The sequence below is a fragment of the Vicia villosa genome, unplaced genomic scaffold, assembly GCF_029867415.1.
Source record: "Vicia villosa cultivar HV-30 ecotype Madison, WI unplaced genomic scaffold, Vvil1.0 ctg.000474F_1_1, whole genome shotgun sequence".
Classification (NCBI taxonomy): Eukaryota; Viridiplantae; Streptophyta; class Magnoliopsida; order Fabales; family Fabaceae; genus Vicia; species Vicia villosa.
The window spans coordinates 661,012-688,661 of record NW_026705228.1 but is presented as its reverse complement, the minus strand read 5'-3'; the positions used below and the strand labels follow the sequence as shown (position 1 = coordinate 688,661).

General features: G+C 36.3%; 1 protein-coding gene and 1 long non-coding RNA gene across 2 annotated transcripts; both read left to right on the top strand.

The window, feature by feature from the left end:
- Nucleotides 1-5,619: 5,619 nt before the first annotated feature.
- On the top strand, nt 5,620-7,042 carry LOC131628724 (uncharacterized). The gene is made up of 2 exons (XR_009291875.1): nt 5,620-5,954; nt 6,055-7,042. It is a non-coding gene; the product is annotated as an uncharacterized LOC131628724 (long non-coding RNA).
- A 16,494-nt stretch (nt 7,043-23,536) lies between these two features.
- LOC131628723 (F-box/kelch-repeat protein At3g23880-like) lies at nt 23,537-25,200 on the top strand. Its single transcript, XM_058899551.1, has 2 exons — nt 23,537-24,851; nt 24,965-25,200. The coding sequence occupies exon 1, from the start codon at nt 23,615-23,617 to the stop codon at nt 24,848-24,850; it is 1,236 nt and encodes a 411-aa protein (XP_058755534.1). The 5' UTR covers nt 23,537-23,614; the 3' UTR covers nt 24,851; nt 24,965-25,200.
- Nucleotides 25,201-27,650: the final 2,450 nt, after the last annotated feature.

Below are 27,650 nucleotides of genomic sequence, written 5' to 3'. Positions count from 1 at the left end.
CACTGGTGCAAAGGTTTTAGTATAGTCAATACCTTCTTGATGATTATAGCCCTGAGCAACCAGTCTGGCTTTGTTTCTTACAACTTCTCCCTTTTCGCTTAGCTTGTTTCTGAAGACCCATTTGGTTCCAATGATGTTGAATCCTTTTGGTCTTGGAACAAGATCCCATACGTCATTCCTTGTAAACTGATTGAGTTCTTCTTGCATGGCAATTATCCAGTCAACATCCTCCAGAGCTTGATCAACTGAAGTTGGCTCAATAAGAGATACTAGACCAAATTGACATTCTGCATTGTTCTTAAGGAATGCTCTTGTTCTGATAGGATCTTCTTTCTTCCCAATGATAACATCTTCTGAGTGAGCAGAGTTGAGTCTAGAAGATCTTCTGATAGTTGGCTCTTCAGAAATTCTGAATTCTCTAATGAAGCAGCAACTTGATCTTCTGACACTTTGCTTCTGGGTTCTTCAGCTTCTGAGTTAGAGATTTCAATATCTGCAAAATTCTCAAACTTCTATGGCTTTTCAAGACCAAGCTTATCATCAAATCTGATATTGATTGATTCTTCAACAATCAATGTTTCAGTATTGTATACTCTGTAGCCTTTTGAGCGTTCAGAATATCCAAGAAGGAAACACTTCTGTGCCTTAGAATCAAACTTATTCAGATGATCTTTAGTGTTCAGAATATAACATACACATCCAAATGGATGAAAATAAGAAATGTTGGGCTTTCTATTCTTCCACAATTCATAAGGAGTCTTATTTAGAATAGGTCTTATAGAGATTCTATTCTAAATATAACATGCAATATTTATTGCTTCTGCCCAGAAATGTTTAGCCATATTGGTTTCGTTGATCATGGTTCTGGCCTTTTCTTGTAGAGTCCTATTCTTTCTCTCTACAACTCCATTTTGTTGTGGAGTTCAAGGGCAATATGGGCAATACCATTTTCTTTGAAATAAATCTCAACGAATCTGTTCTCAAATTCGCCACCATGATCACTTCTGACCTTTATGATTTTACACTTTTTCTCAGATTGGATCTGAGTGCAGAAGTCAAAGAACACTATATGAGACTCATCCTTGTGTTTCAAGAACTTTACCCATGTCCATCTGCTATAGTCATCTACGATGAATAATCCATATTTCTTCCCTTTGACAGATGCTATTTTGACAGGGCCAAATAGATCAATGTGCAGAAGTTCTAGCGGCCTAGAGGAAGAAACAACATTCTTAGACTTGAATGCAGGTTTGGAAAACTTCCCTTTTTGACATGCTTCGCAAAGAGCATCTGATTTATATTTCAAATTAGGGAGTCCTCTGACCAGATTAAGTTTGTTAATCTGAGAAATCTTTCTCAAACTAGCATGGCCTAATCTTCTGTGCCAGACCCATTTCTCTTCACTAACAGACATAAGACAAGTTACCTTCTGATTCTTAAGATCTTGAAGATCAATCTTGTAAATGTTGTTCTTTCTCTTGCCTGTAAATAGGATTGAGCCATCCTTCTGACTTACAGTTTTGCAAGACTTTTGATTGAAGATTATGTCATAACCATTGTCACTTCATTGACTTATGGACAATAAGTTATGAGCTAATCCATCTACAAGAAGTACATTAGTTATGGAAGGAGAGTTACCAATACTTATGGTTCCAGAGCCAATTATCTTGCCCTTCTGATTCCCTCCAAACTTGACTTCTCCAGCAGACTTAAGCACCAGGTCTTGGAACATAGACCTTTTTCCCGTCATGTGCCGCGAGCACCCAGAGTCCAGGTACCATGACATGTTTTGCTTTGTCTTCTTTGCTGCCAAGGATATCTGCAACAGAAATTATCTTCTCCTTAGGTACCCACATTTTCTTGGGTCCTTTCTTGTTAGTTCTCCTCAAGTTCTGATTGAACTTGGGTTTAGCATGATAATAAACAGGAGGTACATCATGATATTCCTTAGTTTGAGCAACATGATATTTTCTATTTTGTGTCACATGCTTCTTAGTGTGTGTAATGTGAAAACTCTTAGCATGTGATGTGAGCCTAATATCATGGTGAAGCAACTGGAAAAATCATCGAAACAAAACAATGAAGTCGCCATCGAACATCTATTTATCCTATGCTAAGGAATGGAAAATATCGAAGAAAACCAAATAAACAAGCACAAGTCTAAGAAAATAGGTAAGGGAGTCGGTTGCGCAAGGGGAAGGTACTAGCACCCCTCACGCTTGTGGTACTCCATAGTATCCACTTTTGCTAGTTTCTAATCTAAGGGTGTGTGTGTGTATCATGCTATGTGCAAAGGGAAACATGCAATGGAAGGATATACAAGATAAAAGGAAACATGCAAATAGTAGGCAAACAAGATAAAGGAAAAAGTCGAACAAAACAACAGAAAAAGAAAAGTTCGCTCGCTAGGGTGTTCGTACCCTGTGCCTACGTACCTCCAATGTGCAATGGAGAAATTAGAGCGCCGTAGTTCGGCTCAAAAGTTTCTGTTTCTATCTCGATTCGCGTCTCCTAGAGAAACGGAACCGAGCACCCTAAGGGAGCATGCAAACAAGGAGCATCAAAAAGATCCTAGCAAACATAGCATGTGAACAGGCATCACAAATAAGAATATGCGAACAAGCATCGCAGATAGAAAACAGACATGTAACAGGCATACACGAATGTGAGTGTGTGAACAGGCATCACAAGTGATATCATACTAACAGGCATAGCAGATAAAGGACTTACACGTAACAGGCATACATGCATGGCAAACGTGTAACAGGCATACACGTCAAATGTGAACAAGTATCACGAACAAAAATGCGAACAGGCATCGCAAACAACATGTAACAGGTATACATGTGAAAGTGTGTGAACAAGCATCACAAAGATATCATACAAACAGGCATCGCAGATAAGAAGATAGTGAACAAGCATCACAAAGATATCATACTAACAGGCATAACAGATACAAAGATAGTGAACAAGCATCACAAACATATGGCATGCGATCAAGCTCCGCTCGATAATCAAACCAACTACCGAAGTAGTGATCAAACAAATGCATAACAATGGCACACAAACGAGCTCCGCTCGTAAAGCAAACAAACTACTGGCACTGGCCAAGTAGTAGAAAAGCGGTCCCGCTAGCCAAGGGCAGCGAATCACCCGAGTCAACCAAGCATCAGACCTCGCGAAAATGATCGAGCCATAGACAAGAGGAACGGGTCACTCTCAGCAACCAAGCCATCACGAATCTGAAAGGAAAACGGTGCGTGCGTACACCGAGCATCAACGTCAAGCGACGTGAGCTATAAAAAATGCGGGGGTCCGATTGCATGAACCCTTTTCCTGACATACTCGATAACAAGATCTTGTGCTAGTTCAGAAGCGAACCACGCGTAGCGTGCACATACTGAACGGACTCGATGAGACTGGGCGGGGGTTGATTGCTAACCCTTTCCGCATGCCTTCCATGAGGACTTAACGGAGTGCCATGTAGGTCTTATTACACCGTGACTCCCTGCCGCAAAGCACAAATATAAACACACCAACAAAAACAGAGACTCTTTCGAGGGCTTGGCCAGATGAATGTCTAGGTCCTACTTCTCATGGCAAATATGATGCTACATGCCTAACCTACTTCTCATGGCAAGATATGGTACGTGTATAGGTAAAAGGGAAAAGAGAATACCGAGCGGATAGCAAATCCGCAATGAGCTTGCAAGCAAAAGAAAAGAAACCTGGAATACTTCGCGTAAGCCAGCATCACGCAAAATCAGAAGCATCGTCGTGGAAATAAATCACGAGCGACATGTGGTACGCGTCGAGCATAACCACTCAAATAGCCTGCAAAAAATACAATCCAGACATCGCAAGAATATACATCTCAACGAATGAGAGGTCAGATGAATCGCCTCGGAAATAAGTTCGTGTCCCACAAATAAAGTGGAACACGACGCCAATCAATCGCATTGGAAGCGAATTCGTGTCCCACAAATAAAGTGGAACACGAAGCAAGTCGAATCACAATCAAAGGCTCTCTCGAAGTATCTCGCACATCTAAGCAAACAAATCAGTAGCAACAAGGAAGCACACTATAGAAAATACTAGCAATCAAGTTCTAATTGAATCCTAAACAAGATTAAATTGTTTTTTATGACATTTTATCTAAAAATTATAGAACAAAACTATGTAACAAAGCATTTAAATCCTAACAAAAGAAGAAAAATATTACATTTTTTATATCTTTTTATCGTGCTAAAAACTAACAAAAACTATTTGATTTTTAGGTTTTTATTATGCTAAAAATGTAGAGAAAGAAACTATGTAACAAAACTAAAATCTAATAAGAAACATACGGAGTCAGGGGGTTTAAGCCTTAAAGGCATGTGTAGACAGCAAAGGCGCAAGGCCAATTGAAGCAGGCCCAGAAGTAAATTAAGAGAAGGCCCAATGACATGTTTTTTGTTACAGTATTTTTATGGAAAAACGAGAGAGTGGTGCATGGGCCTTATGGAGGGTGAGATCAGTATTTCCGTGTGGCCCATGGATTATCTATTTTGGAAAATTATACCCCGTACCCCTACATTTATCCCAATACCCCTACAATTTTAAAAAAATCCCAATTTTGTCCTTATTAAATTTTTAACTTTTTTTTTATTTTTTTTTTCAATTTTACTGAACCGGATACCCCAGGGGTGGGTGTTCCGGTTCTTTTTTTTTTCAATTTTACTGAACCGGATATCCCAGGGGTGGGTGTTCCGGTTCTTTTTTTTTCTTCAATTTTACTGAACCGAATATCCCAGAATTGGGTGTTCCGGTTCTTTTTTTTCAATTTCTCTAGGTTCAGAAAATCAAGATGGAAAAAGCGCCCCCCTCAACCTCACTCGGTTACCATTTCTCTCTCAATGAACTTTTTCTGTTCTTCTCACAACTCTCCCTCTGTTACTTTCTTTGATAAACAACACAAACCTTCCTCTCAAACCCACAAAAGGAAACATGATATTGCACAAAACATAAATAAATGGCACAAATAATTAACATAGGAGAAGGAGCATACAAATTCGAGCAAGGAAATGAAGCTATTGTGAGAAAGTACCAATTCAAAAAAAGAAGGAAATAGCCGGTGCGGAAATTCTGGATTATGATCGGCGGTCTTGCGGGATAAAGTTCTGAATCGGTTGTTTTGATTTGATGTCACAGGTGCAAGCTGATACAAATTGAATCAGAATTTTGAGGGAGTCCTTGATGAATGAATGTTGTGGGTGGTGATTGCGCTTAATGGGAGAGTATCAGCCGGCTCTGCAAGTTCTACGGTGATCCTCGACGGCAATAACAGCCCATTGTACTTGACGGCAGTAAAATTGAAAAAAAAAGAACCGGAACACCCACCCCTGGGATATCCGGTTCAGTAAAATTGAAAAAAAAAACGAAACCGGAACACCCACCCCTGGGATATCCGGTTCAGTAAAATTAAAAAAAAAATAAAAAAGAAAAGTTAAAAATTTAATAAGGATAAAATTAGGATTTTTTTAAAATTGTAGGGGTATTGGGATAAATGTAGGGGTACGGGGTATAATTTTCTCTATTTTGGTTCATGATTCAGATCCAATTAATCAGGTTTTCGTTAATTACACTTAATTAATTCAATTAATCAATAAATCAATTAATTAGCAGAAAAATGAAAAGGGATGAGATTAGGGGTTTACATGTGACGTTCAGACTCTATCCCTCTTGCTCTCTCAGAAACGGTGACGGCATCACCAATCTCTCCGACGAGATTGCGGCGAGCGCCACCATCTTGGTGCTCATATCACCGTAGGGATTAAACTCCCCTCCTCTAAATCCCTCTCAAATCTCCGACGAAATTTCAACGAACACCAACACAATCGGATGAACAAATCGGTGCCTCTTAGAATTAGATGATGATTAGGAACAGAATTCCGTGAAAGGCCTCAAGAATCCAGGTAGTTTCGTTCCATTCTCTTCATCTCTTCTTCTTGCTCTTCTCCGATTGACGTTTTCAGTGGCGAGCATGTTGTGATGTTGCGGTGTTGTTGATTACAGGTTGAGGAAGATTCAAATGCGTCGCAAAATCGTTGATGAACCGATGATGATGGAGTTTAGAGTTTATGCGTGATGCGTTGTAGTGTTGTCGCTGTTGTTGAAGTTGAAGGCGTTGAAGATGAAGCGCGAAGGTTTGCGAGGTAGTGCGGTGACGATCTTGCAGAGCAATTGAGGATTGAATATGTGAAGATGAAGATTGGTTGGATATTGATTATTCAGAGATGATGAAGAACGATGGATGTTGGTGATTGAAGAAGATGATTCCCAAAGAGAGAGCTTCAATATTTTCTGTTACATTTTTCTTCCGTTCTGAATTTCTGGTGAAGATTGAACTAATGTTGTGAATCTCTCTGCAGGTTTGAAAATCGAAGGATGATTATGGTATGGTGATGAATACGGAGAGGAAGATTGAAGAAATTCAGTGTGAAGATGAAGAAGATTCTGGATTCAGATTTGCGATGAAGAATTATACAGTGTGAAGGTTGAAGGTTTTAGAAGTAATGGAGAATGAGTAGAAGAGTTTTGTTACGTTTTTTACGTTTTCTCTTATTTTGGAATGATGAAGAAGATTTGCGGTGGATTCAGTGAAGGTTTGTTGATGAAGATTCAATGGTGAATCTTTGGTGATGGTGATCGATTCTGATGCGGAAGCGTGAATGGAGGAGAATAGAGTTGAGGATGATTTTCTGAGTTTGCCTGTTAGCATTTCCTTGCAGGATTCAGGAATTGGTGATACTATGGCTGCGGATTTGTGGTTTAGCAGCGGTTTATTTGTGCGAAATGGATTTCTGATTTTTTTTTATGCCGGTACAGGATTTGTCAAGGGTTCGGTTTAGGCTCTGTGCCATATTGGTTCTATTTATCTGAGTCTGACTGTATTGGAACTTTGTAATGGATTGGACTTTTGAATCTTGAATCAATGTTTGAAATTATTTGTAATTCCATTTGCATTTCTTTTTGTAATGAATGTTTATTGAATGATTGTGGACGTTTGTAACTACTCTTTTGGTTCTGAAACTTCATGAAAATTCCTTCCACTTGCACTTCAATCCTTGAAAGCAAACAAGTCATGAAACATAGTGATGCAAACCAATTGAAATAGCTTTTGGTTCATAGTTGAATGAATGAAGCGACGAGGGATATGATCTCGAACGAACTTTCAATTTAAATCTTTAAATCTTTTTGTAAACCAATGACACAAGGAATGAGTGAAGCTTGAATCGATGAATGTTAAGATGAAGTTTATTGATATTGTACATTGCATTCCAAGCAAACTAAAATGAATGAATCTTCCATCACAACATACATTAAAGAACTTCGCTTCAATCTTTGAATTATAATGAACCCAAAATATCACTTGAATGAACTTCACGTCAAAGAAATCCTAACTCAATCAATGACCCAAATTACTTGCATTAAAAGCGACAAACAAAAGCCTTGATCGTCACTTCACTTCTTTATGCCATGATTTGCATTTGAATTCCAATCAAGCATAACAATAACGCCTTAAGGAATTCTTGAAGAAGATAAGAATTGAAGCACATAAGAACGTCTCGACATTAAACCCAATGAATCTCAGTTGAATTAACAATGACAGACACCGCATATAAGAAACTCTTTATAATTTTTCTTTGGTTTTCAAACGACGAAATAAACGTCATTTATAACTTATGGCACGGATAAAGAGGGCAAATTTTAGGGTGCAACACATGGGAGTGGCCATACTTGAATTGATCATACAAGGGCTTGTATGTGATTTTCATATCATCTACAGGTTCAAGTTTGTATGGGGTTTCACCCTCATAGCCTATTCCAACTCTCTTGTTTCCACTAACTGCATATATCACAGAGGCAAGTTGACTTCATCCAATACCTCTAGATAAGAACTTCCTAAAACTCAAGTCATATTCCTTAAGAATATTGTTCATGCTTGGAATAGACTTTTCTGAACTAGAAGATGACTCAGCATCTTTGGATAGTTTTAAAACTTTTTCTTTTTGTTCAGATTTTTCTAATTCAAGCTTCTTAGTTTCAGATGCAAAGAGATTTCTTAGCTTTTTGTATTTGATACTAAGCTTAGCCTTGATTTCCAGAATTTCAATTAAACTGGAAACTAGCTCATCTCTAGATAGTTCAGAAAATACCTCTTCAGAGTCTGAGTCTGATTTTGATCCATCATTAACAGTGGCCATGAGCGCAATGTTTGCCTGCTCATCTTCAGAGTCTGATTCTGATTCTGATGAATCTGAATCGTCCCAAGTTGCCATAAGGCCTTTCTTCTTCTGAAACTTCTTCTTGGGATTTTCCCTCTGAAGCCTTACTCACTCTTGTAATGTCCTGGCTCCTTGCACTCAAAGCACGTGACCTTCTTTTTGTCAGATCTTCTGAGTCTAGAAGATTCTCCTCTTTCAGGCTTTTTGGAACTTCTGAAGTTCTTGAACTTCCTTTGTTTACTCTTCCAGAGATGGTTTACCCTTCTAGAGATCATGCACAGTTTATCATCTTCTTCTTCTTCTTCTTCTTCTTCTTCTGATTCCGACTCTTCAGAATCTTCTTCTTCCGCCTGAAAAGCGTTAGTGCATTTTTTATTCAAAGATTTTAAAGCAATAGACTTACCTTTATTTTGAGGCTCATTAGCATCCAGCTCTATTTCATGACTCCTCAAGGCGCTGATCAGCTCTTCCAAAGAGACTTCATTCAAATTCTTTGCAATCTTGAATGTAGTCACCATCGGGCCCCATCTTTTGGGCAAGCTTCTGATGATCTTCTTGATGTGATCAGCCTTTGTATATCCCTTGTCAAGCACTCTTAATCCAGCAGTTAGAGTTTGAAATCTTGAGAACATTACTTCAATGTTTTCATCATCCTCCATCTTGAAGGCTTCATACTTCTGGATTAATGCAAGAGCTTTTGTCTCCTTGACTTGGGCATTTCCTTCGTGAGTCATCTTCAAGGATTCAAAGATGTCATGGGCAGTTTCTCTATTTGATATCTTCTCATATTCAGCATGAGAAATAGCATTCAGCAGGATAGTCCTTGACTTGTGATGATTTTTGAATTGTTTCTTTTGATCATCACTCATTTCTTGTCTTGACATCTTTGCTCCACTAGCATTTACAGGATGTCTGTAACCAACCACAAGTAAATCCAATAAATCACCATCTAGACCAAGAAAGTAACTTTCCAATCTATCTTTCCAGTATTCAAAGTTTTCACCATCAAATACTGTTGGCTAGAATATCCATTTCCATTTCCATTGTTGTTTTGATCATTAGAAACAGGTGTAGCAGTTGATGCAGCTGTTGATGGATCAACCATATTGACTTAGTGTTTTTCTCCCTGAATCTTATTCTAACACGGTTAAGTGCTTGCACCTAGAACCGGTGCTCTGATGCCAATTGAAGGATAGAAAAACACTTAGAAAGGGGGGAGGGGTTTAAATAAGTGTGACTTTAAAAACTCTTCAGATAAAAACAATGAACACTATTATTTTTATCCTGCTTCGTTGTTAACAAAACTACTCCAGTCCACCCCCTTAGAGTGATTTACCTCAACTGAGGATTTAATCCGCTAATCAATCTTGATTACAATGGTTTTCCACTTAGATACCCTCTAAGTCTTCTAGAGTATACTGATCACAACTTGATCACTCTAGGAAATCACCACTTAGAAACTTCTAAGTCTTCTAGAGTCTACTGATCTCACTGATCACTCTAGGAACCTTTTACAATCAATGTAAAATAAATATTTACAAGAGTATGAATTGCTTCTTAGTAAGCTATAATCACAACTGTGATATTTCTCTTAAGTTCTAAACTTAACACTCACTAAATATTACAAGAGTTTGTGAGGTTGAAGATGAAGTTCGTGAGATTTGAATTCAGCAGCGTTTCAGTATTTTTGCAAGAGTTGTGTTACTGCTTCTGATCAGAACTACCATATTTATAGGCATTTGAAAAGATGACCGTTGGGTTGCATTTAATGCTTTGCGTAAATAGTACAACGCTGCATTTAATGTTTCACACTTTTGTCAACTACCTCGAGCCATGCTTTTGCTGCTTTTACTGACTTTGCCTTTTGTAGCTTCTAACGTTCCTTTTGTCAGTCAGAGATTAGACTTAATAGCATGTCATCTTGTACTTGCTTCTGATATGAGATTTGTAGATACAATGTTTGAATATCAGAGTCATTCAGCTTGGTGCAGAGCATCTTCTTGTCTTTAGACTTTGAAGTGCTTGAGCGTGATACCATAAGAACTTCAGTGCTTCTGCTTCTTATCTCATGTTCTTCTGATGCTTCATAGACCATGTTCTAATTCTGCTTGACCATCCTCTGATGTCTTGCGAGAGCATGTTCTGATGTTGCAATACTGAACCTTCTGAGTCCGTGCTTCTTAGCGCTGAATTGTGCATACTCTTTATATATTTCCTGAAATGGAAAATGCAAAGGATTAGAGTACCACATTGTCTTATACAAAATGCATATACATTTTTATCATCAAAACAAGAATATTGATCAGAACAAATCTTGTTCTAACAATCCATAGGGTAAGAATGCATGGTTTACCATGTCCAGCCCCGTTTGAAACGACCATACATGCTTGTTACGATTATGTTCATTATCCATGATTCATATTTTACTTTTTATGCGTTGTTGATTGTTTCTAACCTTCCAGATCAACTCACATACATGTTTAGAACATGATAGAGCCCTCACATGTGTGATTGAATGTGAGAATGGTACTTTTCCATTAATGGCCATGGGACTTTTGTTTCTTCGAAACTCAATTTGCAGGCGCTTTTGGCCAAAACTAACGTCACCATTGGATTTGCAGGGTACAAAATAGGGGGTAGGGTTTTTTTTCTTTACTTGTCACGAGTTTTTTGCAGGTGGTGGATTGCTTCTCATCGGAGAAGACGAAGATAACTGCCGCAGACGGTGGTTTGACATTCCCAGGCCATGGTCAATGCTTGCGTGGCGTTTTCAAGAAGAGAGATTGGTCAGTCAATAAAGTTCGTTCATCTCTCCATATCTTATTGGCCAGTCAACATCCTGGAAATTCTCTCTCTCCATCTCATTGGATGCACGCGTTAGTGGTGGGCCAGCGTTTGACTTTGCCATTAAACTATTGTTATCAAGGACTTTGGAGGAGCTGGAAAGTGTAACATGTATACGACCTAAAGGACATGGGCTCGATCCCAGCGTCCTGCATTTATTTTTGACAGTTTGGTTTGTTTGCTTTTGTTTCCAGATTCAGTACCACTCAGCTGGCGCAACTCCATGGTAAGTCCTCACGCATCTGCTATTGGTTGCACATGGATCCGGATATGAGGGCCCGGAGTATGAGGTTTCACCGTGCATCCTCAGGAACCAGCTGCACAGGATCCAGCGCTTTCCAAACTTGGTTTTTTTATTTATTTTATTCTATTTTCTCTTTAGTTTCTTTTACATCTTTGTTTTTTTTCTAGTTTTTTTTAACCATAAATCTGTAACCTTTTTTTATCATTAACCTAAACTGAGCTATTTTAATTAATTAATTAGAGTTAAGTTTTGTAAATTAATTTAATTATAGTACTTAATTAATTAAGGTTAAATAATTTAGTTATTTAGGTTAAATAATTTAGTTATTTAGGTTAATTAGGTTCTTTAGCCAATTTAATTATTTAATTAGGTTTTAAAACCAATAATTAATTAATTAATTTAGATTTGGGATTTAACTAAATAAAATTAAGTTAGACCTTTTTTAATGTGATTAATTAAATTAGTTAGGTTTCTACCTTTTAATTCTAATTTCTCGAACGCACGATTTCTCAATTTCTCTTCTCACCTCAAACTCCTTGATTGGCGCATGTGTGATTAATATGTTTTTTGTTTTATTATTTATTTAAATTCTAGAAGGTGTATAGGTCGTTAATTATTTTTGATGTAATAGTTTAATTAGGATTTCACTTTCGGCCTTTATTTTCTGTACTATAACTATTTTACTTTATGCTCTTAACTGCGTGGTTAGTAAAATAGGGAGTGACAAGACTAATAATCAATCGTTAGATCGCTAACTACAAGATTAAAATAATTGAATCTAACACACGTGATTGCTGCACACACTCACCTCTAGGGTTTCCCCTCTTCTACTGCCTTCGAATAATGGTCAAGTCCCTCGAACGTAGGGATGTCTTAGCAAGGTTGCCTCCGATTAATGTCATCATAGTCCCTTCGAGTTTCCTGTGATAAAACGATGACCGTCCCTTCGAATGCTAAGACGTCTTTACATGTTGCCTTCAATGACCATCCGATGACCCTTCGATTGTCCCCAACACGTCCAATAGATAGGATTACCTACCCACAAATGGTATGGTTAGTCTTATCCCTTAAATAAAAGTCGAAAGTATAGGAAAGACCAAACATAGGGTAAGTAGCCTTTAGTTTGCTTGCTCAATATAAAAAGGCTTTTCACACACCGTTTTTCAACATTGTCTCTTCAGACATATTCAAATCAAACTATTTCTCAAAACACACACACTATGCTTTTTCAAGCTTTTCAAACAAAACAAAACGAGCTAAGCAAACTAAGAACTGTAGTTATCTACGGGCTCTTAGTTTGCTTAGCTCGTTTTGTTTTGTTTGAAAAGCTTGAAAAAGCATAGTGTGTGTGTTTTGAGAAATAGTTTGATTTGAATATGTCTGAAGAGACAATGTTGAAAAACGGGGTGTGAAAAGCATTTTTATATTGAGCAAGCAAACTAAAGGCTACTTACCCTATGTTTGGTCTTTCCTATACTTTCGACTTTTATTTAAGGGATAAGACTAACCATACCATTTGTGGGTAGGTAGTCCTATCTATTGGACGAGTTGGGGATAATCGAAGGGTCATCGGATGGTCATAGAAGGCAACATGTAAAGACGTCTTAGCATTCGAAGGGACGGTCATCGTTTTATCGCAGGCAACTCGAAGGGACTATGATGACATTAATCGGAGGCAACCTTGCTAAGACATCCCTACGTTCGAGGGACTTGACCATTATTCGAAGGCAGCAGAAGAGGGGAAACCCTATAGGTGAGTGTGTGCAGCAATCACGTGTGTTAGCTTCAATTATTTTAATATTGTAGTTAGCGATCTAACGATTGATTATTAGTCTTGTCACTCCATATTTTACTAACCACGCAGTTAAGAGCATAAAGTAAAACAGTTATAGTACAAAAGGTGATATGAGCTGAGTTCCCGCGTTGTATCATCATTATGTTCGGACCGTCGGCTGATTGTGCACCGAAAATGCGAGAGCTGATTGTGCACCGAAAATGCTCAGCATTTTAAGGATCGTCGCGTTGTTTCGGTAAAAAGTGTGTTTTCGAGTATGTCGCGCTAAGTTTGAAAATTTATAACTTCTTCGATTTTTATCGTATGAAGCCCATTCCAGCGGCATTTTCTCAGAAATTTTGTTAACTTTGATTCTTCGTCACACATGCCTGTTCAGATTCCAAGCCGAAGATGGAGTTTAATCGAGTTTTTTGAACAGTACTCACAAAATTCTGCACAGTCGCACCGGATGGATCGATGTTTCTCGTTATTCAAACGGGCGTATTTTCTTCATCGCTTATCGGATTGAGATGATTCTCGCGGCGACGAGTCACGAATTTGGTCATCTTCACGGTGGCATTGGTTTTGTTCTGGAATTCAGAGCCCAACCGAGTTTCCTTAAAAACGAGCCAAAATAAGACGCACCGAGGGCAATTTGGACATTTCGCGTTGATAATGTATAAACTTTTTGCTCTTCACAAATCATAGGAGGACTCTCATAATTCCAATTCACCAAAAGATCAAAAACACTTTCTCTCAATCTTCTCTCAATTCTCTTGGATCAAAACTACAAATTACATAAAACTTTCATCAAGATTCATCAATTCTCACCAAGATCAAGAGCATGGACTGAAGAATCAAGGTGTCGGTGTCGAATTTCTTCTCCTCTCCACACTAGATCTCACGCACCCTCCCTCTCTCTTCCTTCGGATTTTGTTTTCGAGTTCGTGTCGTGTTCGCATTCGTATCGTGTTCGTGTTCGTGCTTCGGTTTAGATCCTCATCCGGTAAGCTTTCGGATCTTGAATTAAGCGTTTAACTGTTGATTATTATGTGAATTCAAATCTAGATCTACCTCTTGTTCTTGATTAATGGATGATTGATGATGATTGATCGGTGAATTTGCGTATTATTGATCGAATTGGTTCGCATTCGTATCGTGTTCGTGTTCGTGCTTCGGTTTAGATCCTCATCTGGTAAGCTTTCGGATCTTGAATTAAGCGTTTAACTGTTGATTATTATGTGAATTCAAATCTAGATCTACCTCTTGTTCTTGATTAATGGATGATTGATGATGATTGATCGGTGAATTTGCGTATTATTGATCGAATTGGTCGTGTTCATGTGAATTGTGGTTAGATTTAATGTTTGTTGCATATAATTGATGTCCGTTAATGATGAATTGTGATATCCGTGTTTGAATCCATGATTCGGTGTTAATTTTGTGTGCATAATTGTTGATGTTCAAGTATGTTGCTTGTGTCGCACTCAAAGTGTTTGTATAAATGCATGTGTTGCACATTTGCTTGATATTTGCTTTGCTCGACGCGTCGCACTTTGCATAAATTAGACTCATTTGACTTGTAGGCTTGTGCTTAATTCGTAATTTGATGTTTGCTTGTGATGATTGCCTATGGAATGGTTTTGGATTGAGTGGTAAGGGCTTCAAGGCTTTAAAAATGCACAAAATTCTGTTTTCCTACGCCAGGAACCGGTTCGTCCCAGCCAGGAACCGGTTCCCACTCAAGCCAAAATTATTGCCTCTCTGTGTTTTTGTACCAGGAACCGGGTTGTCCCTAGGTGGGAACCGGTTCCCAGTTTGCTTATTTGGCCAGTCTCTGGTTTTTTGTACCAGGAACCGGGTTGTCCCATGCAGGAACCGGTTCCTGTGTGTTATTTTGGTGTTTTCTTTTTTAACTTCAATCTTTCGTATCTTTTTACTCGTAACTCTGATTTGCACGTTCTTTATATCATTGGAAAGCTTGTGAAACGTGTTATCTAATGAGATGATTGTTATTGATCGATTGTTAAGTTCTTCATGTTTGTTTTCCTTTGACATTTGTTGTTCATTACATATCTACATTACTTGTCCGTTTCTTTTCGCTTTATGGTAATAATGCAATTCCGATTGCAATGTTTGTTATCTCTAACTTGTGTGCTAGTGTGCAAGGCTTTTGGATAGTCACCGACCGGTGCTTATTACTTGAGTGTTTCGCTTTACTTGCGGGACACGATTCTATTCACTTGTGTCGTGTTCTCATCTTGGAGACACGTTCCTATTACTTTATATCTGCTTGTTTGGTTTGCTTGTTCCTCTTGTAGGTGTATTGTGATTATGCTCGACGCGCATGTCGACCTTTGTGTGCTTTCATAGTTAATCGGTGTGTTGACTATTTGCTTTTGCTTTGCTAGCTCGCTCGCGGGATCCTAGTTTCTTTGCTCTCTTCGCTTTAGTTTACGGATCATCATCCGTTTGGTATTGATCCCGTTTCATTTTATCTTTTCTCGCACTTTATCGCTTTCTCGCATCATCCTTTAACATGAGAAGTAGGACCTAGACATGCATCTGGCCAAGTCCTCGAAAGAGACTCTATTTTTGTTGGTGTGTTTATATTTGTGCTTTGCGGCAGGGAGTCACGGTGTAATAAGTCCTATATGGAACTCCGTTAAGTCCTCATGGAAGGCACGCGGAAAGGGTTAGCAATCAACCTCCGCCTAGTCTCATCGAGTCTGTTTGGTATGCGCACGCTACGCGTTGCTCGCTTCTGAACCAGCACAAAATCTTGTTATCGAGTATGTCAGGAAAAAGGTTCATGCAACCGGACCCCCGCATTTCCTATAGCTCGCGTTGTTCGACGTTGATGCTCGGTGTACGCACGCACCGTTTTTCCTTTCAGATCCGTGATGGCTTGGTTGCTGAGAGGGATCCGCTCCTCTTGTCTATGGCCCGATCGCTTTCGCGAGGTCTAATGCTTGGTTGACTCGGGTGATTCGCTCCCCTTGGCTATGGCGGGATCGCCTTTCTACCACTCGGCCAGTGCCGTTGGTTTGTTTAATTTAAGAGCAGAGCTCGTTTGTGTGATATACTTGTTTGCATTCCCTTTTCCCCATAGGTTGTTAGCTTAACTTAGACTTGTACCCTTTGTATGATAACATTAGGTAGCAAGCTTTCCCCCATTAGCTTAGGTATTCCTCATGCATTCTTTAAAACACAAACCACACTCTTTGATTTTCTTTTCTTAAGAGCTTGTTATTTCCGCTCCATTCCCAAGCATAAGTCTCCAAAGGTCGAGCAGCGGAGTATGAATGTAACTCGTTCACCTAAAAAACACAAAACAAACAGAAACTAGTTAGCCGAGCTACGGTAGCTCTGATTCTGCAAAACAGATACGTAGGCAGCGGGGTAGGGCCCGTGCGAGCACAATCCTTTCTTTTCCCTACATTCTGCATTCATTTTAGTCCAGATTAGCGTAGAATTGTTACACACCCATAGATTTAGACACTAGCGTGGATACCATCGAGTACGATGGGCGCGTGGGGTGCTAACACCTTCCCCTCGCGTAACCGACTCCCTTACCCTTTTTCTCTGGTCGTGAGACCGTTGTTTTGTTTTGTGGTTTGCTGGCATTCCCTTCCTTTTCAGGATAAATATGTTAGTGGCGACTCTGTTAATTTTCGCGGTAGCGACAGTGTGGAGTTTGGATTTTTATTTTATTTATTTTGTTGATTTTATTCAATTTAAATCAAGAAAAAATAAAATAAAAATCAAATTGATGTATGATTTAATGATAAAATCTTCCTCGGGGCTCAAGCAAATCAAATATATTTGATAGGGAAAAGATTGAAGAAAATATGGCAATATTTCATGTAATTTCCAATCAAATTTTTTCTCAATCTCTTCTCTCGCCAATCTCTGGATTTTCTTTCCAATCTCCTGCCCTAATTCCTTCACCTATATAAATACAACCTCCTCTGTATGAGCAGCCACGAATCCTAGCCCTAAAAGCACCCTCAAGGTTCAAAAAAATATCACAAGAAAACAATTTTCGTTTTCTTCTTGGCAGCCTCTTTTAATCTCTTCCAACCATTCCATTCCATCTCTAAGGTATGAAAGAGCAAGTTTGGGTCGATAGATAAATGGTAAAGCTTTTAAACGCATACATCATGTTCATCATCATCATATATGTTTGATTTTCGTGTTTCATATTTTAACGTATTTTGAGCTATGCTAATCATCCTTTTGAGTTCCTGAGATCATTTAGGGTACATCTAAATCATTGGGTTGGAGCTTTAATGTGCCAAACAGATTCCACCATTCTTAGGGCACAAAAGGAGAATATACTCGTTTTCCATGATGCAAGCATATTCAGATCCAAACGACCACACCAATGAATTTAGAAGACCTTAGTTGGGATATCTGGGCGTTCACGTTGATTGTCTAATGTCTTTTTGTAGGGTTTTGAATTTTTGCAGAATTTGAAGGAAAAGTCACAGATAAATCCGCAGCTACGTCCATATGAAAATCCGCAGGTAATGGGTTGAAGATGATGAACAATCTTCGTTGAAGGTTTGAACGTTGCGTGGCCATGCTTGATTCGTTGGTCAATTTTCTGAACCTCTCTCCTCCACGCGTGCGAAGCCACGATTAGCTGGTCCACTCTTTCGTGTTCTCTCTCTCACTCTCATTGGCTTATGCGTAAAACCCTGGGCCCAGTTTGACTTTCTATTTGAGTTTAACAATTAGTGCACTTTTTATATTTATTGAATTATGATGAATATATTGTTGACTTAAGATTCCAGTTCAGTTGGTGACACACAGGTTATGATGACTCCATGGTCCAGGGTTCAAGCCTTTGCAGCGCCAATTATTTTTATCACATATTTGCTTTGGATAGCTTGCAGATCCCACGCATGCTGCCTGAAGAAGCTTACCATACACCCTCAGATATTGGCCATGGGATCATTACGGAAGCCAGATCAAGTGGAACATGAAGCGCCGCCTCACCATGCTCCCTCAGAGAGTGCCACACAAGATCAGAGCTAAGTTTTTTTTTAATTTTTCTTAATTTTAATTACATAATTCCTTTTCCTTATTTATTTTCTCTTCTTTTTCCTATTAATTATTTTCTCCAAAAAATATTTATTTACTAATAATATTATTTTTGGTAATTATTTATTTTTAATCATAAACTCGACTTTTTGCTTGATTTTATCAATAATTATTTTGAACAATAAAAATTATTTTGTTTGCCTTATACGGTTTGCCTGGCCTTTTTTATTCTATTAATCTGGTTAACTTTTGCCCCATTCGGGATTTGCCTTTTGCCATGCCTTTTTTTATTTGTTTGCCTAAATTATTACTATTTTAATTGTTGATCTGCCACGTTATAATTGTTGAGGTCTTTAAATGCACTAACATTTCTCTTCTTCATGCCTAAGTTTCAGGGTTAACCAAGATCCTTCAGCCACGCGCCACACCCAATCAAAAAGCTAAGTTTTCTAATTTCTTTGTTTAACATCATTTTATTTTTTTTCGGCTCTTGATTAAAATACGGTTTACGTTAATAGTCAATGAATCTGTAACACACTTACCTTTATTTATTTTCCTTTTGACTTTCAGAGTTGATCAAGGGTTCGAGGAAGGTCAAGGCATTCAAGGATGTTTATATTAATTATTGCTCCCTCTTATTTTCTGTCTTTATTTCCCCCTTCCCCGCAGGTGTTTATTGTAATAGCGTAGGAACTTTTATTTTTCTGCCTTTAGTTTATGCAATTTTAAACTGCGTGGTTAGTAATCTTAGGGAGTGCAAGACTATTAACTGAATCTAGATCACTAATTTACAAGATAAATATCATCGAAGTTAACCACGTGATTGTGCACCCACACACCTTTAGGGTAATCCCTCTGGTTGCCTTGTTGCCTTATTACTGTTGCCTTTTTGCCTTATTGATAATGCCTTAAAATAGTCAAGTCCCTCGATTCCGAGGACACCTAAAGCAAAGTTGCCTTAGTCATTGAAATCATCAAATTTGTCCCTCGAAGTTGCCTCGGTAAAAGATGATTGTCCCAATTGCAAAGGTATCCTCGCATGATGCCTAAAAAATTTAATGACTATTCTATCTTTCCCTTAGACTACCTGCCCTCTTTATGGCAAGGGACAGTCTTATGGCGAACGATACTTTTCTCGATGACCCTTAACATCCAATTGAAATACTTCCTGCCCTCTTATGGTATGGATAGCCTTTTCAAATCGAAAAGCTAAAAGAACGATTTTTCAAACTTAGGGTAGTTGCTACTAATTGCTTGCTCTAAAATTCAAATTACTTTTCACACCTCCTTTTCAAAACGATTTCTAAAAGGCTTCGCTTATTTACAAGCTAAAGTCCTTATTCAAAAATCTTTTCTTATTCACACACTACTTTTCAAACAATTCAAACATTTTGAAAACAAAGTGAGCTAAGCAATTAAGAGCCCATGGATAACCAAGGATACAAAGGGTGCCTTACACCTTCCCTTTGTATAAATTACCCCCCGAACTCAAAATCTTTTTAAAAAGGTCTTTTTCTGTTCTTTTAGCCTTTCTATTAAATTGGATAAAATAAAAGTCGGTGGCGACTCTTGCTATCCACACATTTTCTTTAAAAGTCAGTTCACCGTATTACAGTCTAGCTTGGTTATGTTTATGATTATGTATATTATGGTTTAAAGGAAGACTCTTAAGCTAAAAAAGTAAGTTGTGTTTATGATTGCGTATATAAGGGTTTAGTCTATTATTTGTGAGCCACTCTTGTATCATTTTGATGCTTGAGTTGGACTGAGTTTTGAGTTGTAATTGTGAATCATTCATGGTCTTTTAAGTAAGAGTGGATTCTGTTTCATTGGAAGTGTTTCTTCTATTTGCTGTTGTTGTTGTCATCATTGTTGTGTGATTGAAGGGAAGTGAGATGAGTCTCATATCTAGGAGAGTCTTAGATAGAAATATCACGAGTAGTGATTAGGTACGGATTTTGTAAACAAGAGGTTATTTAGAACTTCAAACTAATACTATTATAGTGCCCTTCCTGGCTTGGATGCCCCCAGATGTAGGTGACGTTGCAGCAAACTGGGTTAACAATTGACTTATGTTATTTACTTCCTACAACTTACTTTAAATTATTTATTGTTACTAGTGTTATGATGTCATGACATGGCATTCGACTTTCTGGAAGTCCCAACATTGTATACGACGTATGGTTTCTAAGTGCCAGAATTTCAATTGGTATCAGAGTAGGAGCAATGTTCTGTTTTTGGGTGAGCTCCATGGAAGATATTTTTTGGTACTATGGAAAAGAAAGGAAGAAATACTAATATACCACCTATTTTAGATGACACCAACTATGACTACTAGAAGGTGAATATGGTGGCATTTCTAAAATCAATGAATAGCAAAACCTGAAAAGTAGTTATCAAAGGTTGGGAACACCATATGGTGAAGGACAAAGATGGGAACACAATTGAAAAGCCAGAAGAGGACTGGTCTAAGGAAGAAGATGAACTTGCTCTTGGAAACTCTAAAGCGCTGAATGCCTTGTTCAATGGGGTTAACAAAAATATATTTAGGTTAATAAATACTTGTATTGTGGCCAAAGATGCATGGGAAATTCTCAGAACCACCAATGAAGGCACATATAAAGTAAAGATGTCAAGACTTCAACTTCTCACCACCAAATTTGAGAATTTGAGAATGAAGGATGATGAGTGTATTCATGACTTTCACATGAATATTCTTGATATTTCCAATTCATCTAGTGCCTTGGGAGAGAAGAAGTCAGAGGAGAAGCTTGTTAGAAAACTCCTCAGGTCCTTGCCAAAGAAGTTTGACATGAAGGCCACAACTATTGAAGAAGCCCAAGACATATGCAACATAAAAATGGAGGAGTTTATTGGGTCTTTTCAAACTTTTGAATTGGCTATCAATGATAAATCTGAAAGGAAGAACAGAAGCATAGCCTTTATGTCCAATACTGATGATGAAGAGGATAAATGTGACATGAAGACTGACGAAGGAATTTCTAATGTTATTGTGCTTCTTGGGAGGCAATTCAATAAGGTGCTAAAAAACATGATTAAAAAGGCAAGACAAAATGTCAAGAATGTCTCATTCGACATCAACAAAAACAGTGACTTTCGGAGAAAAGGAAGATCAAAGGAGAAGTCAAATCAAGGAAGAGGTATTCAATGTCATGAATGTGGATGTTTTGATCACATTAGATCAGAATGTCCCATGTACCTCAAGAAACAAATGAGGGTTTGTCTGTCTTTTGGTCTGAGGATGATAAGTCTGAAAGTGAACTTGATAATGAAACTGTTAAGCATGTTATAACCTTCACTAATATGTGTGAATCTGATGATGAATATTGTGATGAGGATCTCACTTTTGAAGACCTCTCAAATCTTAGTGTTGAAACTGAACCCTTGTATCGTCAGATCTTAGTGTTGAAAATGAACCCATGTGCCGTCAGATCTTAGTGTTGAAAATGAACCCTTGTGTCGTGGAATCTTTAACTAACACGCCTATTGAATTGAAACTCAACCCTATCTAACACTAATTGGTTGTGTGTCTTTCTCGTTTACTAGTACTGATTAACTCTATTTCAGTGTCTTGCTCATTTAAATAATTTTTTTTTGTGTTTATATCTTGGGCCAACATACAAAAACTTAGAACAATTTATCTGCACCCTCAGGTTGACCCAGCAATAAGCCTAAATCATTCAAATAATTTTTTTTTTAGAATATTTAGCTTCCAGCGAGGGATCTGGAAAAACTTCTATAGACCACACAAAATCATTGAACTTTGCCAACCTCATCATTATTAGGCTGGAGCTAATTTTAGACTATGTACAATGATTTAGTTATTCAACACCCTACTTTTTCACTTTTTATGTTTCACATCATCTTCTCTCTCTTCCACCTCATCATTCATCATGCATTCAAATTTTACTCACTACAATGGTTTTGTTTAATAAAATTCAACACCCTACCCCACTACTTTTATTTCATATTCTTATTTTCTTTTATATATTTGTTTTTATGATTATATATTTCTACATCTCAATTATCAATTGAAACTAAATTAAAATAATTAAGATTTAAATATTTTATTTTAATTTTTTTCTAATTTAGTAATTTATTTAATTTTTTTCTTCCAATTTTATATTTTTAATTTTTTTCTTGCAAGTAATAAATAAGAGATGTAGAAATAGTTATTATTAAAACAGATAAAATTACAAAATAACTAAAAATATAATACAATATACTAAACACACAACACACTTAAAATGAAACACACATAATTTAATTAGTACAATAGACTCAGCTCACAAACAATTTATTTAATCATGAAACATTCCGAACTTTGTCCATATGTGTTTGACTAGATCTGCTTGCAATTGGTGATGTACATTTGAATCACTACAAAGATGTCTAGAGCTACAAACAAGAATTTTTTGAAGGCTAAATAGAAAAAATTGAGAGAAAAAAGTGAATTTTTTTTGTGTGTCCAAATCAAATGAAACAAGTCTCTATTTATAGACAAAAAAATGATGAATTTTGGTGAAAATAAAAATAAATAAAAAATTGATTTACTAAAAAATAATTTACATTAAATAATTATTATGAAATAAAAATCTAAACATACACAACAACCAATAATATTTTGTCACATACTTTAGGTGGCCCCGACTCTTTTCTTATTCAACATGTTGAAAGTATTCAACAGCAATTAATCCACATCACATTAAACACATGATTCAACACACAATTGTAGTTATTCAACTATTGAATAAATTATTCAACACCCCATTGTAAATAGTCTTAGGCAAATGTAACATAGTTCGTTACACATACATAGGACTACAAAATTATATTTTAGATATTATTTTTAAAACCAATTTATGTAATTTATTTTACTAGCCAAATTTTAAATGACAAAAGAATTTTCAAATGAGAATGAGTTAAAACCAATTTATGTAATTTATTTTACTAGCCAAATTTTAAATGACAAAAGAATTTTCAAATGAGAATGAGTTAAAACCAATTTATGTAATTTATTTTACTAGCCAATTTATGTGATTAAAATATATTTTTAAACTTTGATTAATTATTTCTCTTTTCTGTTAAAAGCATATGATTTTTTTCTTTCTTTTTTATAATTGTAAGTTTAACCTCAACCACTTCTTTTAAATCAAATGCTAACATGTGCAGCAAAGGCCAAAGCTACAATTTAATAAAACTATTTATATAAATATTTTTAAAGATGTTGTTGGGTCAACCTATGGGTGTAGATAGATTCTTGGAAGCTTTTGTATGTTGGCCCAAGATATAAACACAAAATAAAACCTATTTAAATGAGCAAGACACAAATAGGGTTAGTAAGTAGTAAACGAGAAAGGCACACACAAATAGGGTTACATAGGATTCGGTTTCAATTCAGCAGCTGGGATCTGCATGATGAATCCCTCTGAAGGCAAGTCACAGAAATTCAACCACAAACTAATGAATCCCTGTGAAGGCAAGTCACGGAAATCCAACGGTTCGGTGGAATTCCTCCCTGAAGAACTCATCACAGAAGTTCTATCATACCTTCCAGTCAAATCTTTAATGCAACTTAGATGCGTGTGCAAAACATGGAACACCCTCATCTCTCATCCCAAATTCATCAAACAACACCTTCAACAATCCAAAAAGAAAACTCAAATCCTGTGCATGTTTCGTGATTTTTCTATCTTACCCTTCCCCCTCGATACTTTACTAAACAATCCTTCCATAATCAAATCCACCAAATATTACTTCCCATCCAACCCCGACTACCACTACCGATTCGTTGGTTCCTGTAATGGATTGTTCTGTTTCTTTCTTACTGAATTAAGCAAACCAAATACCTGCTTTCAGTTATGGAACCCAGCCACCAACACATTGTCTAACAAATTTGGTCATCGTATTTCTAAATATGATCCTGATATTGACATTTCTCTATTTTCATTTGGTTATGATAATTCAACAGATACTTATAATACTGTGTGTTTCCATCAAGACCAGTTTGAAATATTTAGTTCCCGCAGTAATTTTCGGAAAATAATTCCAGTTCTTGGCATGTCATTGTCTCCCTTAATTCACTCGGATCCTATTCCCTATAAACACAAGTTTTTCAGTGATGCTGTGTATTTGAATGGCACTATTAACTTGTTGGCCCGAACCCGAGTTATTGCTATAAAAATTGTGATTATCTCCCTCAATCTGGGCACCTACACCTACAGCACGTTCCTTCCTCCTCAAGATTTTGTTGCAGCACGTCATTTGCCAACTATTCATGTGATGGAAGGCTCTCTCTATTTTAGTCACTATATCCAAAAATCCCATTTTATTATATGGAAGATGACGGAATTTGGAAATGAAAACTCTTGGACTCAATTTCTTAAAATAAGCCCTATGGATCTGAATATTCATATGGAACATAAATATTTTCTGGCTCCATTGTGCCTTTATGAGAGTGGCATCGCACTGGTACTCAGGGGAGAGGATGTCCGATTGCAAGTGACTGTCTACAATTGGAGTGAAAATAGAATAAAAAAAACTAGAATGCTCATGCGAACGAAGTGGATGTTTAACCAAAATTATGTTGAAAGCTTGGTTCCCACAAGTTGTGTAAGTTCCTCTGAAAGCAGCTTGGTTTCTGAGAGTTGATGTAAGTTCCTCTGACTTGTTTGAATTTATGTTAATGTTTATGTTATTTGAATTATGTAAGTTCCCGCGAGTTGTGTAAATCATGATCTAATATGGCTCCTTTTTTAATCTTAGAGCCACAACTCAACTTCAAGCATTATTGATGGTCGCTTGCTGATGGTGGAAGGAAAGAATGGGAGAAATAGCCTTATTAGAACTATATTTTCTTTAGTTTTCTTACAATAATTTTTATTTATTTATTTATATCTCTTTGAAAACATTGGCATGAATTTCTGCTCTATAGTGTTTATGTCTTATTAGAACTATATTTTCTTTAGTTTTCTTACTATTTTTTTTTTAATTTATTTATATCTCTTTGCTGATCTATAGTGTTTATGTTTTAAACTGTGCTCTTAGTTGTGTAAGGACAAGTAAAAATATTTGATTCATTTGGGTATAATCCATGCCTGTAGTGTGGTCTCAAAATGCTTCTGTAAATGTTAAGCACGTAGACTTAACATCATGTTTAACTACAAACATGATAGGAATGGAGAGGTAGTAGACTGACTACAATAAGTTTAAATTTAACTATTCATAGGCATAATTCTCCAGTTCATATAGTAATAATTAAGTGCAGAATCATTTTGATTTCAACAAGCAAGAAAAAATTTGTTCATGCATGATAATTTCAAAATAGTTATAAGTTATATGAGCTATTTTGGAGGAGGATGTTGAATAGAATGCCAACACGAGATCAATTAGCAAGGACGGGGTTAGTTCACAATGAGCGTGAGAAGGTTTATACTTTCTATTTTGAAGAAGAAACTTTGTTCTTCTAATGCCGAGTCTGTGTCAAAGTGAAAAAGTTTAAGGTGAGTGAGTGTCACTTGTTTGGCCACTGCTTGGTGTTTGTGGAACAAGAGGAATAATATCATGTCAAACATCAAACTTCTTTTTTGGTTTTCTACATAATTGTTTAAGATAAACGAGAGGTAAATAAATAATGTGTACTGCTTTTCTACATAATTGTTTAAGTTTTTTAAATATTAAAATTAAAATAGAAAAATTAAGAAAAAATATAGTAAAAAAAACTTGATGTATGCATAAAAATAGTTTTAAGTTGTGTACTTTGCAAAATTAAATTCAAAATTAATTCTCCAAAACAAGTTTTTTAGTTTTTTTATTTTTAAAACTAGAATAACCACAGTTTTTTTTTTTTTTATATTGATAATAACACAATCATTTGGACAGGGATTTGCGACCAACCGGTTAACTGAAAAAAATCCAAACTCACCCTTTTAAACACAGGAAGCATTGTTTTGCTTTATGTTAAAATGATGGAAATCTTCTTTTGCGTGAGCTTTAAGGAGCCACAATTTTGTGGTAGAGTTTTGATTCTCCAAGAGATACTCTCCTTTCTAGTCAATTATATTAAAAATACTTATTACATATTATTTGACTTTTTTTCTCAAGTTTACGATGTATTAACATCGAGCATCAAAAGTTTTTCAATTAAGAAATAAAAAATATTTAATGAAATATGTCTTTGTAAACAATTTAGCTATATGTAAGAAGGATGCGACAACCAATCATACAATATAATAAAGCAAAATGAGATTTTTGGCAATTTTGACAAATGTCACAATTCTAGAGAGCTTACTATTTTTATTATTTCTACATTAGGAAATCTTACTATAATTGTTAATTTAATAATTCAATTTTTAAAAAAATTATTATATATTTACTTAGGTCTTATCATTATTATTTATAATTTATAATTAATAATTAATTATCAGCCTATTTAATTTATAGATTTTTTATAATAATTATGGACCATTTATTTTCCCCAAATTTTTTTCACGTGAACCAACTCATTTTCCCAATTCATCAGTTCCAATGCTTCCAATATGAGACTTTTACGCTAAATCAATTCAGTTTTCCATTTCCAACAATTTTCATGCCTTTTGATATTTCTTTCACATATTAATCAAAATATTCATTTATTCAAATTCAAACAAGGCTTTTGAATTTTCCTCCTACATTAAAATACAAACTTTTTGAATATTCCTATATAAACCTCAGAGAGAGCCCTAATCCCATTTCAGAGCCATTTTTTTAATACGTATTGGTTTTTTTTGTGAAGTTCATAAACTTTTAAAGTTTTTGAACAACAGAGGTAAAGTTTGATTCTTGATTATTTCTGTGTTTTAGAGATCTAAGCATGTTGAGTTTTTTCTGAAAATCCAGTAAATCCAGGTTATCTCTCTTTTTCTCTCTGTTTCAGATCAGCCGAAGGGCTGTGTTATGGAATTCGTCGTCGCCCGAAGTTTGGGGTGGTTAGGTGGTTTTGCAATTGGATGAAATTGAAAAGGTTTGGGTTGGGTGTTTGATTGGGCAATTGTTAGTAGATATTGATTTTCTGAATTATGTATAAAATATTTGACTTCGGTAAGGGTAAGGATATCAAAGGTTGTTGTTATAAGTATATGATGTTTCTTAAGTTCCACATTATTGGTTGCTTTTTTGATTTTATCTGGAGATAACTTTTTGATTATTAAAATTTTTCAGATTTAAAAATGTTTGATTTTGTGTGTGTGAACCGTGAAGAAGCTGAGAGGAGATGACAGTTCGATTAATGGTGGGTTCCATAACATTACTGATAGCAATGTTCAGTTACTTTGAGACTTGAAGATGAAGATTGTTCATTTTTTTTAATACATGTATTCCAATTAAAAAAAATAAAAACGAAATGTTATTTTATTTTTTAATACATGTATTTCATTAATGTATATTACTATTATATTTAAAATCCACAATAATC